Source organism: Nasonia vitripennis, chromosome 1 (assembly GCF_009193385.2).
Source record: "Nasonia vitripennis strain AsymCx chromosome 1, Nvit_psr_1.1, whole genome shotgun sequence".
Taxonomy (NCBI): domain Eukaryota; kingdom Metazoa; phylum Arthropoda; class Insecta; order Hymenoptera; family Pteromalidae; genus Nasonia; species Nasonia vitripennis.
Genome location: NC_045757.1, coordinates 1,951,627 through 1,970,654, shown reverse-complemented (window position 1 = coordinate 1,970,654; position 19,028 = coordinate 1,951,627). Strand labels below are relative to the sequence as shown.

Below are 19,028 nucleotides of genomic sequence, written 5' to 3'. Positions count from 1 at the left end.
ATACAGCCCAATATGCAAATAGCTCGAAGCAGTAGGCTTCCCGACAATAGCCGCAGTTGTGACAGCGGGCGTCTCGTGCGATCGACAACAAATGCAAATGCGAGGCAGCCTTCCAAGACATTGGTACAAGGAAGAGAGAGAGAGAGAGAGAGAGAGAGAGAGAGAGAGAGAGAGAGAGTGAGAGAGAGAGAAAGGGGGGCAGCTTTCGCGATCGTGTTTGACGCGACCCCGCGGCCACACGTCGGCTTAAGTCCACTTATAGGCGTTAGCTCGCGCACCGCAACGCAACTAACTGCTCGCGAGCTAGACACTCCGACTCGGCTATGTACAGCCGAGAGCGCCGGCTTTGGAAATGTATATCTCGTAACGTTCTATAATTGACATAATACGACCTTGCCGCGCTTTTTTTTTTCGCTGTTACGCGCGAAATTGAGAAATCGAAGGACGAGCGTCTCGACGCCGATTAAGTGCTCGCTGATCAGAGCTTCGCTTTTTTTTTCTCTCGTTCCGGATCTGTCGCACGACGACGAGGCTAACGAACGCCGATGCAAGTAGTACGTACTAATATTTACACGCGTGTGTCATATCTTAAATGGAGCACATAAGCAAGTCATACAGGGCTTCTCGCGGGTGAGCGAAGGATCGATAGCTGTATGAATAACAATTATACAACGCGGTGCGTGGAGCAGCGATACACCTCTGTCGTTTAATTAACGCGAGCCGAAGCAACTGCGAACGAAATTCCAGGAAGTCTCTCTTCCCGGATCGGGCGTGTACGGGCATAAAAGTCGTTCTCTCTCTGCGATCGACTCGTCAAAGGCATATCAGCAGCCTATAGCCGTCATCCATAAATTCTCAATATCTCTGTCCCTCCCGCGATAAAGAAGTCTCCCCCAGTGTCTCTCTTACACACATACACACACACACACACATACAGCTGCACAGGGAGCCGCACGCGACGCACACGTGATCGTCGCGTCGTCGATCGGCGAATGGCATATAGCCACCCACCGCCGCCCCGATGAAAGAGTAGGGCTTAATCAGTTAGTCGATAGGGAAATTGGCTTAAAGTCACAGGGGGCTCCTGGCCTCTCTGATGCCGAGAGCGATGGATAGAGCGAGAGCACTGCGGCGCATACCTGTGCGAACGCGCCTCGTGAGTTTGCTCGATAAGCGGTGAGAGATGAGGTACAAGTGGTAGAGGCAAAAATCGGCAGAATCGGATGATTTGGAAAAGGACGCTTGGATACGGTGCTCGTTCTCTGCTTCGTTGAGAAAGAGAGAGAGAGAGAGAGAGAGAGAGAGAGAGAGAGAGAGAGAGAGAAAGAGGAGAGAAAAGCTCGGAGATGGAGACAAACTGCCGCTCGGCCGGATAGCGGACCACTGCGAGCAGAGAGAAGCGGATAAGATCGAGTAGAATGTCCAGCTGATCGGTGAGCATTGTCCTCGCGTAATGTACGATACGAGTGAGACGTTGTCGTGAAATTTATCACCGCAGGTATGAGGAGGCATTCTCTGGCGATCCTATGCTGCTACCTCTACACCCTCTTTGACATGGCAGCCTTACACTATCCGTAAGTATATATCGCATCGCTTCGGATCAGCCCTCGGCCCTCGATTAATTCTCCCTCGCATCCGTTCGCGGTGAAAAGAAACGAAGCAATGACCGATTGGCGAGTAGACATTGATTTGAAAATTTGTTCGACCAGCGACAAAGTGTGCAAGGCCGTCCTCTCCACGGAGGTCGAAGGTTGGCACTTTAAGCTCAACAGCCTAACCTCACGTACAATTCGACTTTCGGCGAGAAAACGCGGCTACCGGTTTTTTCCGAAGATCGCAAGGTAAACTGATGAGTTTTGTTTTTCTCTCTGAGCCGCGCGCTATCTTCTTATTTTTCATTCTGATTTGATTTTCGCACGAGCACTTTGATTTTGTCGATGTGATCATTTTTGCACAGTTTTTACTTTTATTTTTAACTAACGAGTTTTTTATCATTTGACATGTCTACACATCATAGAGCTGTGAAGATTTTTCTTTCATTTTCTTGAGTATTCTTTTTGCACGAGAAACGACGAGAAGAAGAAGTACGCGTACGGGTTTTTTCCTCGGAGGTCGAATTTCAGCGAGGAAGTACGCGTATGTGTTTGAAAAAAAATCCGATTGCATTTTCAATTCTTCGGATGCCAGTAGAGAGTGATCAGCTCGCAGTACATTTCGCCTGAAAAGTACGCGTACTTCTTTTCGAGTTGTGTTGGTTGCACACGAGTAAACCTGTAATTTTCTCCCGAACCACATTGACTCGTGCCAGCTCCTTGTAACGAGGACGGCAAAGGACAAAAAGACGCGATACGAATCGAGATACACATTACACCGTCGCAAATGAAAATTCCCCGATAACGACACAGCCGATAGCGATAATCGTTGCTCGTCGACGGTAATGAGTCAGTGGTGGCAGCGATGCTGGAAATCGGAACGAAAAAGCCCTCTCTCTGGTCTCTATTATTAATGCACTTTAACGACAAGTACACGGGGAGAGCAAAGAACGTTGTCGGATGAACTTTAGGGTATGCACGGCACGAAGACCTCTTATGGCTTCTTCGCCGGCTCTCTCTCTCTCTCTCTCTCTCTCTCTCTCTCTCTCTCTCTCTTTCTCTCTCTCGCGCGAGTGTCGCTCTTGCCGATATTGCTGTTTCATCGGAATCGCTAATATTCGCTTATTTACTTTGGCTGTGATATGCTCTTTCGCTGAAGCTCAATATTCGAGCAGTGAAAGCGAAAGCCTTCGATATAATCCGCGGTGAATTCGACGATTTCATTGCGTAATAACTGGCGACTCGTCTCCTGCCAGACTTATATCATAGAAATCGTACTTATTCTCGACTATATTCTCTGGCACAACCTCGATTCTCAACCCATATCGAAATTCGCGTTTTGATCCCCGAATCCAGCGGGCCGTTCATTCGATGTAATTAAGCGTTGAGACCAGGAGGGCACACTGCAGTCAGGCGGGCTTAGAATGGAATTTGCGTAATTGAAATTTAATCTCCGCTGGAATATCTAAATTTTCGGAATTTTCGCGTCTAAACAATGTATCGATTGTACACAAGCCGCGAAATATATATAGGTCACAGACATACAGAGGGCGCGTAGACGGAAGCGGGGCAATTTCCGTGAGGAAAATTCAAACGGTCTGTTGCAGAGAAATGGAAAGCGAGGACTACGGGAGGAAGGAGGTCTCGCTCTCCCTGAGGGACATCCTGCCCATAAACCCGAAGAATTACGATAAGCACAGGGCGCCCAAGTATCTGGGCCAGCCGACCATAGTCTACTTCCACGTCACCGTCCTCAGCATCGACTCCATCAACGAAGAGTCCATGGTGCGCGATTTTAACTTGGTTTCTCTCGCATAATACTTATACGTATATTATTGGTGTGGAATTCCCGGCAGACTTACGTGGCGGACATATTTCTCGCGCAAAGCTGGCGGGACTCGCGACTGAGGCTGCCGGAGAACATGTCGGAGGAGTACCGGATCCTCGACGTCGACTGGCTGCACAACATTTGGAGGCCCGACTGCTTCTTCAAGAACGCGAAGAAAGTCACGTTCCACGAGATGTCGATACCCAACCACTACCTCTGGCTCTACCACGACAAGACTCTCCTCTACATGTCCAAGTCGGTCGCTCGCGTTTCTCTCGCCGCTACATCATCCCGCACCTGATCAGCTTCCTTAAACTCGAACTTCCTTTGCAGGTTGACCCTAGTGCTGTCATGCGCCATGAAGTTCGAGTCCTACCCCCACGATACTCAAATATGCTCAATGATGATCGAGAGTTGTAAGTACGTTCCGCGAACCTTCATCCTGACATAGAGAGAGAGAGAGAGAGAGAGAGAGAGAGAGAGAGAGAGAGAGGGAGAGAGAGAGAGAGAGAGAGAGAGAGAGAGAGAGAGATATGCTGAAGCGAGAAACAAACACGTTGCAGTGTCGCACACGACGCAGGACCTGGTGTTCATTTGGAACGTGACGGACCCGCTGGTGGTCAACCCGGAGATCGAGCTGCCCCAGCTGGACATCGCCAACAACTACACGACCGACTGCACGATCGAGTACTCGACCGGCAACTTCACCTGCATCCAGATCGTCTTCAATCTGCGCCGCCGGCTCGGGTACCATCTCTTCCACACCTACATACCCTCGGCCCTCATCGTCGTCATGTCCTGGATCGCCTTCTGGATCAAGCCCGAGGCGATACCCGCCCGGGTCACCCTCGGCGTCACCTCGCTGCTCACCCTGGGTAAGAAATCATCAGGAGTGTGTGTGTGCGACGGCATATAGAGACACACGGCGCGTACACGGGAATCGCGTGAGTGAGGGGGAGACGTTGCAGGGAAGCCGTAGCAACGGCATATAGAACCGCGAGAGGCCATCGCCGCCGCGCGATTCGGAACGAATGGATTTTTTTCTCGCTTTCGGGTTAGCGGAGATCGGGTAGAAGATCAAAGTTAATAAAATAATGATGTTTCTGTGTAACAGCAACGCAGAACACGCAGTCGCAGCAGTCGCTGCCCCCGGTCTCCTACGTCAAGGCCATCGACGTGTGGATGTCGTCGTGCAGCGTCTTCGTCTTCCTCTCGCTCATGGAATTCGCCGTCGTGAACAATTACATGGGTCCGGTCGCCACAAAGGCCATGAAGGGATACTCAGACGAGGATCTCCGGGAGGCCATCGATGAATTCAAGGTATGCATCCTCGCTGCTATACACACCGCGAATTCCAAGCCCACCTCAGCTCCACCAAATTCAGCGAATTGTTTTATATGGACATTTACCAGCTAATCCATGGTGCCCCGATTAATTCTTATATTAGTTAGTCCGATATAATTTATTGTGGCGTTGGCGTATTGTTTCCTATGTGGAGAATAAATAGAGAAAAACATTTCCTGTCAACAGACGCCAATGAGGTCGGAGTCGGAGCGAAGCAGAAGCCCGGTGCGCCCGCCCACGGTGCAGTACGACACGTGCTGCGAGGGCCGCGCCACAGCCATCTACATCGACAAGGTATCGCGCTTCCTCTTCCCCTTCGCCTTCTTCATCCTCAACGTCGTCTACTGGAGCACCTTTCTCTGAGAGGGAGAGAGAGAGAGAGAGAGCGACAAACACTGCTGTACATATCGTGTACTCGAATAAGCCATGTATATTGTATCGTCGCGAGGCGTACTTACATGATAACTCTGTCAATACGATTATTAACTATATTTAGAGTTTTTTTAAGGGACTTTTAACACTAATTATATGGACATGTATAACGACACGTTGTTAGCTCTCGCAAAGGCTCCGCGTATAAGAGACAAGCCTGTAAAGATTTTTTTCAAAGGAATAAAAAGATATAAAACAGGGCTTACCTGTGTGTGTGTGTGTGTGTGTACACGACGATCGACGAAGCTGAAACGGGGAAAGGATCCTGGGGATTGGGTGGACGAAGCATATCAATGAATAAGCGCAAGGAAACGTGAATAAAGACAGTACTTTATTTTGTCATTATTTCATTCATATATTCATCTCATCGGTTCATATATGCATTGATAATAAATATACTTTTCTGTTCTGCCCTTTTTTCATTTCTCATTTTTTTCTCCCTTATATATGACGTCGTCGATAATCGTCCGTCGAGTTTAATACAATCGCGCATGCGCTTCGCCTCTCTCTCTCTCATCGATGATCGATCCACGATCGACTCGAGTACAACTCACTCGCTCTCACACATCAATCTCGCCTCGCTTTTCTCTCTTTCTCGCAAAAAACATAATAAACATCGACCCGTCCGCTCTACGCAACGTCGCGCGAGTTCTCGAGTTTTCGGCCCCCGCAATCCGCTCCGTGACCGGCGCGCAGCTCTCTCGATATATTAAATATCATCGTATATAATAAAGGGATCAACCGTCGCCGTCGTACGTTTTTTTCGTATATTATATCCGTTCTTTTTCTTTAAACTCTCGAGTAGTAGTAGTAATAGTAGTACTTCGAAAATATAGATTTTCTCTCGTTTGGTCCGAAGCCGCGGGTTACACACGTGTGTATCTCTCCCTCTTCCTTCCTGCGAGTGTGAGTACATTAGAACGAGCTCTCGTAATATTATATATCGTATAACGCGACGTCGGCGATCGGTAGCAACTTCGGACTGATTTTTCATTAATTCTCTAGTAGGTGTAGAACACGTTCACTCGCACACACACACACACACACACACGCTCTGGCTCTCTCTCTCATACGCGCAAGTACAACATTCGCTCGTCTCGTCTATGTATATATATATATATACGTATATCGCACGCAAATTATATCCTATACGGGTTCTTTATAGAGGATTTTTTCTGCTTTTTATTTTCTCTTTTGCTCTAAGGCTACGGCGCACCTCGTGCTCTCCTCCTCCGCGATAATATAATAATTTTTTCTTCGTCTTCATTCTAATATATTACTCTCCTCTCCTCACTCTCGCTTATTGTAATACTCGCTAAGACCTGTCTATACATGCGCTCGTCGGTAATTCGTCGTCGTTCTCTCTCCGCCCCCGCTAATCTACGCGAAACTTCGCTGCTGCTTCTCAACTCGTCAGTTTGTTTCTAATTTTTTCGCCTGTTTTTGTGTCTGTGTGTGTGTGTGTGTCGCGTGTCTGCTGAATGAAAAGAAAAACGATCAAACGATCGGAATTTGCGTGAAACTGTTTATTGTCAACAAAAGTGCCTCGTGCTGGAAAAAAATAAAAAAAAAAAGCGCGAGACCTGCTCGTCAAAGTTTATTTACAGACTCCCCCTGCGATACACACAATCGTTCGTCCTAAATCTGTGCTCTGTGTGCTCGCCACGGAGAGTTTGACAAAAGAGCGGTTCTCGCCCTCGAAATGTCTCCCGCGATAACGCTATGTTTTGTTTGCGTGTTTTTGTTCCTTTTTTCTCATTTGCTTAATTTCAAATACTCCTCCCTCGCACCTACGGTTAATGTGTGTATGTGTGTTTTTTGTTATCGTTATTATTAGAATTATTACAGTTATAATTATTATTCATCTCTCGCATCCTAGCTCTTATTCTCTCGTATTCACAATAGCATCTTTTCCGTTTGTTTCCTCCGCTTATTATTCATCCCTTATTCGCTCGTTTCAATCAGCCGGTGACTTTGGTCCTATTGTTCAGCTCGTGACGTTAGACTACACAACCTGCCTTCCCTCTTTACTCGTATTTTCTTATGCAAAGTACTGTGTACAATGTGTGTATGCATGGGCTCGCGCAGAAAATCAGGCTGCCAACTACCAGCTCGAAATCATAGAGGGCGATGTATAAGTATTATCGTTATTATTAATTATTAGGTAAAAAATCGATACAATTTTCACATCCGAATTGTTCCTATTGTTTGAATAGTCATGTCAGTACAGAATCGAGAGCCTACGAGTTGAACGTGTTGTCTGTGTGTGTAAGAGTACGTGTACAAGGTGTGAGCTTTGCAATAGAAAAAGAAAGAAGAAGAAAAGGTCGACTCGTTGACCCTCATCGCCGGCATCTTGACGCAGCGCCTGTGGACGGCTAGTGTCCTTTAATAGTTTACTATTTATACAAGTATATGTTTTGTGTCATTAAACCCCCCCGCAACGTGTTACACGGTTATTATATTTTCGCTTGCGTTTTCTTATCAAAACAAAAGTCGATCTCGCGACGACGACGAAACGGCGGCTGCGTCTGGCGTTGTGTTATTTTTTTTCTCGTCTTTCCGAGAATTGACTGGATTCTATTCAACGATAAGCAAAATTCGAATTCAGCTCGAACGGAAGTGCGCGACGAATTCAACGACGATAAAGGATATGTGTGTCCGACCGTACGCGGACTCGATCTACTGCGAGTCACGCCAGACGTCTCGCGATGATCTCCGTGCCGGTGATTTCGCAATTTTTCAAAATTCCCCCCATGTTTTGTGATTATTTTGTTTTTTGTCTCTGTTTATACACACACGTAAAAGTACGACATTTGTTTATTTTTTTATCTTGCTTCGAAAAAATTGGCAGTTTACGGTAGTAAAATTGAAAGACTCTTTATTTTTTTTTTTTCTTAAATCCTTCCGTGGCTCGACTCTCGCTTCGTTTTGAATTTCCCGCCTCTATTACATAGACTGCGTTAATTTTCTTCACCGATCGGTTGTTATTTTCTCCCGCTGCAGCTTCTATTTCCTCGCGCTACAAGTTTTTGAACGGTATACAGAACTACAATCACGACACCGACGATTTAATTTATTAGTGTTTTTTATTCTCGTTAAATATATATACTCTTAATTATGTACTCCCTTTTTGGTATTAGTTTGCTTATTCTGAATTTCTAGTCAATGATTTTGGACTTAGAGGTTATTAGTTAGCATCTCGTTTATTTTATTATTATTTCTTTAAACTGCCTTTCGCTTAAGTATGTATTTATATATATAAATAAGTGTAATCTGCCGCTTGCGTCGCCACTTTGTTTCACGCTTCCATTCTCGTCGTCGCTTCGCATCTTTGCTCTCGCACTTGCTTATATAATCATATACATAATTTTTCTTGTATTTATCTTTGTTACTAAGTATGCGCTACGGTTAAAGGAAAAATTTCTCGCACGCACTCAGTCATTATATACGCATATCTCGACAGCGCACTCGTGCTTCGTTACGTCTAATTGAACATCGTCGATTCATTGAGCATAAAACGACACTTAGGTAAGTATAATTCAAGTATTTATTTATTTTTCTCTCATTTATCTCTCTTAATCTGCACTCGTTTAAAAAATCGACGACGACACAGTATACTTTACTTTTTTTTCTCTCATATATCATATATCATTTATATTCATTTGATAATTCTTTATTTTCTTTACACGTTACGTAGGAATGTGGAAGAGGAAGCGAGTTTTTTTTTGTTATCTTCATTATTTAATATATAAGTAAATTAATCGTATGTATAGTATCTTTAATTCACTTTGTCTATATGTTAATTATTTCATTTATTTCACATCGTTAAGACACGAGACCGCCGACAGGGGCGACTTGCTCCGACTAGTTGGATTTTCTTCTTTCGTTTCGCGCGTCGCGGTTAATGGAGCCGAGGAAAAAAATAGCGGAGCCGAAATAATCGTATCTTTTCTTCTCGATTTAGAATTGATTCCTCGATTCATATACAAACTCTTTAACGTCGCGGGCCCACTTCGTCCACAATATCTCACGGCTCGCTCGACTTTTTTTTTCATATATTATGTACAATGTTCAACTCCTTTATTTGCCATCGTCAACCCACTCTCCGATCGTCGCCTTCGCCTTTAGTCGTGTTATACTTTGTTATCCTTTGTTATATGCGCGCTTTCCTTTAATAATCTATGTATATATGTATATCGTCGGGTTAAGCGTGTGCACATTACGCGATGCATATCGTTCTCCGCAAGTATAGAAGTCAAGTTGTAGACAGAAAAAGTCCGAGTGATTGATTTGTGGCAAGTAGGTGTATGTGTGTGAGGAAAGTGGACGTAATGATAATAACAACAGCAACAAACAGAGAGAGAAAACGTAGAGAGCGACGGACGGTCTGTATATACAGTCGTCGCGCGCTCGCCAGCCACGTAATGTGCACATGCATAACGACCCTTTCTCTCGACTTGACACACTTAGGTAGTACACAACCTCGCGCGCAGGCGCGAAGTTTGAAAGAACGAGGGCATCTTCTTACTTAATTTACAGAGGTACTTTCTCTCTCTCTCTCTCTCACACACACTCTCTTTTCGCTTTCGCACCCGCATAATCCAAATTGTTGCTGTCAGAGGCGAAGCGAGAAACTCTCTCTGTCCCTTTCATTCGGAAAGTGAATCTTGCACACGCACACGCGCAGAGACACCCTGGTTCTCGTCGCGAGAGGGTTTTTTCATCGACGCGCTGCACTCGAGAGTCAGGCGTATATGCGCGTAGATGCGTGTGCACGGCGGCGATATCTGCTACGAAAGACCGCGAAAGGCCACTATTTTACAACGGGTATATATATATATATATATATATAACGTGTTTGTTAATATTTGTATGCATCTCGTGTCTACGCTTTCGCTCTCCTTTTAACAATTCGCTACGTTTTCCATACGATATACATATTCTCTCTCGCTCTGTGAATTATTTTGCTCTGCCTTACGTTTTATTTAATTATTTTCTTTCATATTTATGTATAATACGTTTGAAATGTCGTTTATTTATGATACATTATACATTAAAAAAAAAACGAAAAAAGATAAAGAACACGATATTACTCGCCGCGCGCGCGCCGGACGATTCCGAAAAAGTTCACTATCATATAGATTTTTATATATAGCTAGCCTAGGATCGAGGAAAAAAGTGTCTCTCTCTCATCGTCCTCATCTTTGTGTATAACGTTATTTATATTACAAGGCGAAATGTGTGTTCAATTATTCATTTGTTCGTTTCACCATCTCGTCCGGAGACTCATCAGCTCATATATATATATATATATATATATATATATATATATATATATATATATATATATATATGAGCTGATGAGTCTCCATTGAAGTATATGTGTGTATATATATATATATATATATATATATATATATATATATATATATATATATATATATATATATATATATATATACACACACACACACACATATACTTCAATGTCTCGCTCGTTGACAATCGTCGTCGATGCTTACAATCAGCACCGGGAAAAAACGTCTTTTTCTCGCTCGTTTCACAACGAAGTGCATATATCATATATATAGTTTGTCCGTCGACGGTATATCTTCCTCGTCGTCTCTCTTCGTTCGTCGCGTGTGTATTCGCTCGTCCTGCGGCCGGCAAAATCTTCTCGACTTTCTGTGTGTATTTCTTGGCACTCGATACCTCTGATTCGCTCGAGTGGCGTTTTTTTCTCTTGTGTCTCTGTGTGTGTGTGTGTGTGTATTTGTGGATTTCTCTGACTGTCTGTCCGTCACTTTACGTGTGCGGCCGTCGCAGCTGGAAATACAAAGAAAAAAAATTGGCTGTCACAAGGCTTTTTCCTTCAGAGACTCGTTTCTCGAATTTTGCGATATCTGGAATATGAGATGCTGCGGAGCTTTGTTTTGGCGGATTTATCGTACATAACATATTCTACGTCAAATATAAGGACCATCGAGTTACGAAAGCTGCTGCAAGCTTTCGAAAATGCGGAATAAAAAAACTCCAATTTGCAGATCTAGATCACAGCCCAAATGCCTCGAATCGATACAGCCGTCATCAGCGATTCACAAAAGCGAATTTCGCGAAGCAATCAAGTGCGAGAGAGCTGCTCGAGTGGCATTTGACGAAAGTGAGAAAAATGCGCGTCGTTGACAATATTCAAATCCAGAGCCACCTAACCTCAATTACCCAGTCGGTCTTGACCTTCGACGATGAATTCGCGGCTCGCGTATGTATCCGAGTGATAATCTTCGTTAATCGATACCCTCAACTCGATCACCTTCTTCTTCTCCGCCCATTACATCGAAACTATCCAACGAACTCTCTCGGATGCCCAGCTCAGTTTCCTCCTCGACGTTATCCCCTTTTTTACATCTCTCTCACACACCGACGCAAAGTTTTTAAACGTTCGCGCGAGAATTCGACGTAAAGCACAGATTTCCTCCTTGCATATTCATGAAGCGCTCTCCCGGCTAGCTGACTTCCCGGAATATTTTAACGAATGCACGAGCTTTCGTAAACAACGAGAGCTTGCAACGCGCATATACGCGCAATTAGAAGATGACGCGCGACCTTGACTCGGAAGAAAGCCGAGTCTACTTGAAAATTGAAAAAGAAGAAGAAGCATAAGTCGCTTATAACCCGTCCAATTAAACGCGTTGATCAATCGGGGCTAGTATCAATTGCAAGCTATTTTCATCAAAGTAAGCTCGCGCGTGCATCAAGATCAAAGCTTAATCAGCGGAATTCAATCGAAGACACACGGCTAGCTTTGGAACGAGTCTTTGCTAATCGGCGCATCCCCGTGGCTCGAATGTAATAGAATCGACTGGCTCCGGAGATTCCGCGCACCAGCCGGGGATCAGCGAAGTTGTCCACGTTACCCACAGCGGGTAGTCGCGGAACGAGAGACGAGCGGATGATCTTTCACAAGCGATGAGGTGCGCGTGAAAGAGAAGAACCGTGCACAAAAGGATCGCCCTCCTTGGACGGGGCAGTTAGATTCCTGGAATACCCTCGGCGGGTAAAAGCTCGCGCTCCGGTATTAGCTCTCTCCCTCGTACACACACGCGCGCGCGAGCTCTCGCTCTGTAGCCCGGGGAGCGTGCGTAGAAACGCGCTGCGCCGCCCCCTTCCGCAAGCTCCCGCTTTCGCATCGATCCGCGAGCCGATAAAAGGAGCTCCGAGGCCGGGAACGAAACTCGCTCTCTATCTCTCTCTTTCTCTCTCTCTCTCTCTCTCTCTCTCGCTCGCTCGCTCGTTTTTCCGCTATGACTACACACGCTCTGTCTGTCTCTTTCTTTCACTCTGTATGTGTGTGAGAGAGAGAGAGAGAGAGAGAGAGAGAGAGAGAGAGAGGCTGTATGTACGAGCGGAGATACGTGCCTCGGAGCTTCTTTTTCCTCGGAACTCTCTTCCATAATGCCGCTCGCTCGCTGGCTTTCTCTTTTCCAGATATCGCTTTATTCTAGAAACTAAACGAGAGAGCTGCCTTCGCATCCGATTTTCTCGCATCCTTTGTGCGTCGCTAGGCGAGGGAGATAGTTAAAATTCTGGCTGTACACGCAGCTGTGTCTCCGCTTCGATCGAGAGACTACTGCGAAGACTGTATAGACATCGTCGTTCCTCGATTTACAGTGGAAAAAGGGATATGGGTATACATGTATAAAGAGCAAAGTGGAAAATCATACAAGGAGTTTACAGAGACTTCCTCAGGTATAGCGAGCAGTGGTATATGTATAAAAAAGGTCAGCAGGTGCATTGATAAAGTAAAACCATGCTATATTGTGATGGATCAAATCAAACAAAACATTCCTTATATAACAAAGTATAATATTCTGGCAGGCATGAAATGCACTTTATACTCGTGTGTCTTTTCCATTTACTTCGAAGGGGCCGGCCGTTGTCTTTCGCTTCGGCGGGATTACAATGGCAGACCCGTCCACAAGCGACACAAGGGAGCATCGGACACGAGCTACTCGAGCCACCTCAGGAAGTATATATAGTCAAGGTGGTATACACACATCGGGGACAAATGCAATGGTGTGAGCGGTGGTAAATTTTACATCGTCTTTTTATCTTCATTTCCGTTCAAATTTTCAACAAGCACAAAGCAGCTTCGTACTTACTCTGAATGGACGCGGTTCTCGCGCGCACACACACACACCATTGACACTCGACCTTGCAGTGTTGGACGCTGGTATAGCTCACGACGAGTGTAAACAGAGAGACTCTCTCGAACGAACGCGCGAGGATGCGAAGGCAGCCGAGATTCATCATCAGACGTTAGAAGAGACATTAAAGAGATGTATAGAGGGCTCACCGTTTAAGCAAGGCCTGACACGGCTGACTGTGACTTTCAGTTTTTGTTCGAGCGAGTAGAGGAGGACGGTGGTTCGGTAGTAGTTGTAGTTGTAGTAGAAGTAGTAGAAGTAGTAGTAGTTATAGTAGTAGTGGTGGTAGTGGTAGTAGTAGGTGAATCAATATCGGATAGGGGATAGTGGTGGTGGTGGTGGTGGTGTTGGTGTTTGGTCTATGAACGTGACTCAAGCAGTCTCCGATATCGTAAGCGGTGGCGGCCCACCGGAAGTACTCATGGCAGACGTGGTGGTCATGGTGGTGGTGGTGGTAGGAACCGGAAGTGGCCGTAGGGCCTGCATGTCGCAGGTGTGGGAACCGCGCTTCTTTAGGTCCTGGAACAATTGGCATTTCGGACATGTTTCAGTTCCTTTCTCCATCCACAGCTTTCTCTGCGTGCTCATCATCATCATCATCATCATCATTATCATCATCATTACCCATATCCCTAGCAATCTCTACAACCGAGCACAGCCACACACTGGTGCTGATCTCCCTGGAGGATCATCCCTTTTTTGAAAAATTCAAGCATCGCGAAGCTACATCCTCCGCGGAGACCACCACATACCCACTTTCGCTCTGATCTAAGCTCATCTCTACTGAGTAATCTCTATTCAGCATTCGCTCGTCAACACGCATTCTCGTGCTCTCCCTCTAAATTAAAAAAAAAATTAAAATTCATAGTAGTATGTAAAAATTCGCCCTGCGAAGGGAGCAGGATCTCCATCCGGGTGACGAGGCTCTCCACGACGGCCGTAAAGCACGCGGTAGCTATAGACACACGCGGCTCAGGACTAAAATCCTCCCGGGGCGCCGCGCTAGACAAACGGGCTTGCATATTTTTCACTTTCTTACACTCGAGCTTGTCCCTCTGGAGAAACCTGCTCGACTTCGCCAAAGCGAATAAAGAAGTGGAGAATTATAATAATATTTATATATGGAAAAAGAGGTAAAAAAAAAATATATATATATAATACTTATGTTTTATATATATAATATAAATATAAATATAGGGTTATATATAGAGAGAGATCGAAGCGGACTACTTTTACAAGCCACATGCGAGACATTGATCGTTTCTGATTGTCTTTGATTATCATACGGTAATAATAAGCAAGACAGAACATTAAAGCTTTGCTACGGCCATTTATCGGGAGGTTGTTATGTATAGTCCAATAATATAATAATAGTAATTAAGGGAGGAGAGACACATTACACAGATACAACAATAATTAAGACAAATATAATACTTAAGAGGTATAATACGATAAGATAATTAAATGTAAACATTCAAGATATAGTAAAAAATATTAGAGATCGAAACTACATTAATACTATTTACTATTGTAATATATCGATAATTAATTTTATAGTAATAAATAAGTTGGTATATAACAAATGTAAATCTAAATTTATACTCTACAGCTATGGATAAACATTGAGATAATACTTATATAAAAAAGGTTGAACATTCGTTTTGTTTATTATTGGCAGTATCACAACATCGACATATGTATACAATGCGTATATCATTCCACATTGGTTAGAGAGTCACTAATACTGTCTTTGTTCTGTTTCTCAAGAGAGTCAGAGACGTTCCCCTATTCTATGGAACGAGGATTTCTTCGTCTTCGTAGAATAGTACGGTGTGTAGGGGAGAGAGACTCCTAACCTAAATAAGCGTGGATACGTGTACAACAATCATCGCTTCTTCGATTATTACTGTGGTGTCAAGTTGAACAATGGAATAAAAGGTGAATTATGTTACTTAGTCAAAAAAAGCGATGCAGAGCAACGTCGAGCGAGGCATTCGATGACGTCGCGGTACATGGATGCAGAGGCAGTATAAATAGTATAAATATAAAAAAGATAATGCGCAGGCTTGATCAATCGGTAACTGTATAAAAATATAAAGTAACTATAAAAGAGAAAAAGTAAAAAAGTAGAGACCTAGGTTGTAAGAAGGTGTGATAAAACAAGGTCAAACTATAGATCCACAGTTATTGTCAGGTTTGTCTTCTTTCGTTCGAAGGATCCGACTAACGCTTGCACAACGACATGTAGAGGATGAAAGCCAGGCGAAGCTACTTTATATAGATCCTATCTCTCACAGAGGACGTATATGTGATTTCACTTTCATCGTATTCTCTCCTATTGAACGCAGTAGGTATACAGGTGTGTGTCATATAATCTGCTGGGCAACGAAGATGCTGGCACACGACAGAGTCAGATCTTCCTTGGTCCCAATCTAAAGCAGTTCTATACACTCGCTCTGAATCTTTCACTTCTGTTCTATTCGGATCCATCTAAGTTCTTGCTTTCTATGCTGCTGTGGCGGTGGTGGTAGTGGTGGTGGTGGTGGTGGTTGTGGTTGTGGTATTGGTGATGGTTAGTGGTGGTGGTGGACAATTAGCATTGAGTTTTGAAAGAGTACGTTTCTTATTGAAAACACTGAACTAGCCTTATATTCTCAGATATAATCATAAACACAATGACAATGCGACGTTGGTATATAAATCAATCATATAAAGCGTGTGTGCTCTGAATATCGATCTAGACATATCGAGATAATATACAGAACCATTAATGATCATTGGCTTTTGGAACGGCAACGGCAACGTGCTTGCACGATAATTATATATTCATATATAATAGATATATGTATGATGTAATAGAGACTTTGGTGTCGAGTTACACATTACAAGTTTAAGAATGCCTTCCTTCCCAGGAAATGCAAGGTTCTTTACCTTAGTCCTCACTTCTATACGGTCGCCGTAAACGAGCACCACTCTATCCTTGTTTTCGCTGGCGGTTAGCTGATACGATAAACTCTGCGTGTGCGATTTTTCGATTCGTTCGGTTCGTTAACAGCGTGAGCACGCGCAAGTGTTTTCGAGCCACCATCGGGTGCGCGCGGTCGCGTGTGTGGGTGTTCCCCAAACACACGTGGGTTTCGCACCATCGTCATCATCATCGTCGTCATCGTCGTCGGACGTTACGTTCAGGTGCATTGCGTTAGAGAGTAACAGAGACACACACACAGATGAGGAACAACAAGACAAGAGTCGTTGCGCGTCGTAGGTCGTCGTGTGGTCGATGTTGGTCGGTGCGGTGGTAGTAGGTCGTAGTAGGTTGTCCCAGGTTGCGGTGGTGGTGGTGATGATGCGTGGCGGCGGCGATGAGGAGGAGACCAGTGTCGGCACGTACGGAAATAGGGAAATAGAAGAATTGATTCATTCATTTGGCCGACTGTCGCACTCTTTGCTTTTCTTATATAAAGTTAGCTTCGTATTAGTGGTCTTCCCCGGAAGATTCAACAAGAACAAGAGCATCAACAACAACAACAACAACAACTGTCACGTACGTCTGTCCGTTCATTTCTCTGATAAATCGCTTTCCGCTCCTGTCAACATCCGCTTCAGCTACACACATCTCGTATCAAGTGTCTATCTCTCCCTGTGCATATAAGAAGTAGTTGTGTGCGCTACTTTGGTCGGGGGTCGTGTCACGACGATGCTAGTGGTGGTATCGGACAAGTGTCGTTGGACAGTCATACAGTGACGGACACATGAACAGTGCGCGTGACTCTCGGCGGCACAGAGAGACGGACAGACTCGGCGATCACCAACCGGCCAGAGGTGTCAGTGCCGATGCCGCTGCTGCTGCTGCTGCTGCGGACGAGAACAACAACGACAACAACAACAACAACGAGTGCGACAACAACGGTTGGTGTCGGGTTGTGGTGACGGTGGTGGTGGTGGTGGTGGTGGTGGTGGTGGTAGTAGTAGTGTCGTTAGGTCGTGGCGGTCGCGATAGTGCGCGGTTAGCTCAGAACGAGGCCTCGACTAGGTAGGTGTCGTCCGTGCCAGCCCCCCCGGCGCCGCCGCCGCCGCCCCCCGCCTGGCTGCCAGGTTGCCCGCCTCCCGTCGAGGCCTGGGCCCTCGTCGCCGGGATGTACTGACTGTACGCCTGCTGAAAAATCCACAAGCCACACAAGGCACACGCTCTACACAATTTGTCTGCTTTTTTTCAGGGGTATAGGGTTTGTTCTCTACGCTCTTGGCTGCGAGACTCGGTTGCGCGCGTCCTACGTGTATCTCTCTCTTTCTACTCGTTACATTTCTCTTTATTTTTTCTTTTCAAGCTTCGCTATTCGCCTGGATCGTTACTTCACTACCAATGTGTCCGAGAATGACGTAAGCGCGCTCTAACGGTCGCCGCGAGTCCGTCGACCGGCCGCGGCCACTACTTACTCGACTACGCTATGCACACTATCGGCCGACGGGCTGACGACGACCATATCTACGTATGGCGTGAGAGATAATGTATAATATAGATATATATATATATGTATGGCACTACTCGTATAATAATAATAATAAGATGTAATAATACGGAGGACGAGACACTTTTTAGATCGCACATAATAATTATACTCGATTTTCTTTTACAACTCAAGCATCCACTTGTCTGTGTGCGTACACGCGGTCACTTGTGATCTGAAAGCGAGCTCGTCCGAGTTATATATAATTATATGTGGCTAGACTATATATAAGAATGAAGAGTGAAATCAAGTAACGACGAAGCGGTCTAAAGAGTGTGTGTGTGTGTATAATTACTGTAGCCTACATGTATAGATGTACATCGCTAGATAGAGTGAATATAATATCTGCAGTGTGCCTGTAAGATACACATCGGTCTGACAATGACTGTAAGCCCGCGCTGATGAAAGCCCTCAATGTTTCAGCAGTCGCTAATCGAACAGCAGTGAAAATTATGTATCGTGTCTTTGTGTGTGTGTGTGTTTTCGTACTATTATACATTTAAAGCTACTTTGCTAGTTTTCTAATCAAAGGTACACATCGTTTACTTTCTCTCTAATATACGTGTACGCGTAGCTGTATAGAGGTATCGTTAATTTGGAATAGTGCGAATCAACTGCAGTGCAACCGTGTACACAAACGTGATATAATATCCAAAGTGTGCGATACTGCGCTATTTCAACTTTCTCTGCTCACCAGTCTCTAAGAAAAAAAAACTAATCAGTCACAGCTACTTCGTCTCCTCGTTAATCTCTCTCTCTCTCTCTCTCTCTCCCTCCTCTCTCTCTCTCTCTCTCTCTCTCTCTCCCTCCTCTCTCTCTCTCTCTCTCTCTCTCTCTGTCTCTCTTTTCGGCGGCTTATCGGTACAGCGTTCCCCTGATTCCAACGCTCTAATTGTTAACCCTCGGGCTTGTGCCCACGGACACATGAACTTGACGAAGAAACAAATTCACCACACCGGTAAAGCAGACGCGTCGGTATACATAAGGCGGTCGATCGATCTCGCGTATTACTCCGAGCTCGTCGGGGTGAAAAAAGAGCGAGTATACTCGCGGTAAACGATGCTCTCTCCACTGGCGCACGCGATTCCACAGGTGCCTTTGTCGAGCTCTAAATCTT

At 45.0% G+C, this 19,028-nt stretch overlaps 2 protein-coding genes across 8 annotated transcripts in view; one reads left to right on the top strand and one right to left on the bottom strand.

The window, feature by feature from the left end:
• The first annotated feature begins 434 nt into the window (after positions 1-434).
• On the top strand, positions 435-6,758 carry LOC100122706 (histamine-gated chloride channel 2). Of its 3 annotated transcripts, none has more exons than XM_031922078.2 (9): positions 435-1,433; positions 1,499-1,574; positions 1,710-1,841; positions 3,200-3,377; positions 3,449-3,675; positions 3,754-3,840; positions 3,984-4,295; positions 4,535-4,740; positions 4,951-5,609. In XM_031922078.2, exons 2-8 carry the CDS (start codon positions 1,501-1,503, stop codon positions 4,731-4,733), a joined length of 1,209 nt encoding a protein of 402 aa, XP_031777938.1. In that variant the 5' UTR covers positions 435-1,433; positions 1,499-1,500; the 3' UTR covers positions 4,734-4,740; positions 4,951-5,609. The 3 variants fall into 3 exon arrangements, with proteins under 3 accessions (XP_031777938.1, XP_008202828.2, XP_031777937.1); XM_008204606.4 differs by having other exon boundaries at positions 449-1,433; positions 3,754-3,836; XM_031922077.2 differs by lacking the exon at positions 1,710-1,841 and having other exon boundaries at positions 461-1,433; positions 3,754-3,836; positions 4,951-6,758.
• LOC100122663 (potassium voltage-gated channel protein Shal) overlaps positions 5,511-19,028 on the bottom strand; it is an 84,080-nt gene continuing 70,562 nt past the window's right edge. For 2 of the 5 annotated variants that reach the window (XM_016987600.2, XM_008204593.3), the window contains 2 exons: positions 13,553-13,922; positions 10,941-11,025 (listed from right to left, as the gene is read on the bottom strand). In XM_016987600.2, the coding sequence (XP_016843089.1) occupies positions 13,776-13,922 (147 nt within the window). In that variant the 3' untranslated portion in view covers positions 10,941-11,025; positions 13,553-13,775. Of the gene's footprint in view, positions 11,026-13,552; positions 13,923-16,334; positions 16,419-17,158; positions 17,560-19,028 lie in introns of those variants that run through there. The other 3 variants (XM_001606223.5, XM_031922076.1, XM_016987604.2) reach the window with 3 other exon arrangements.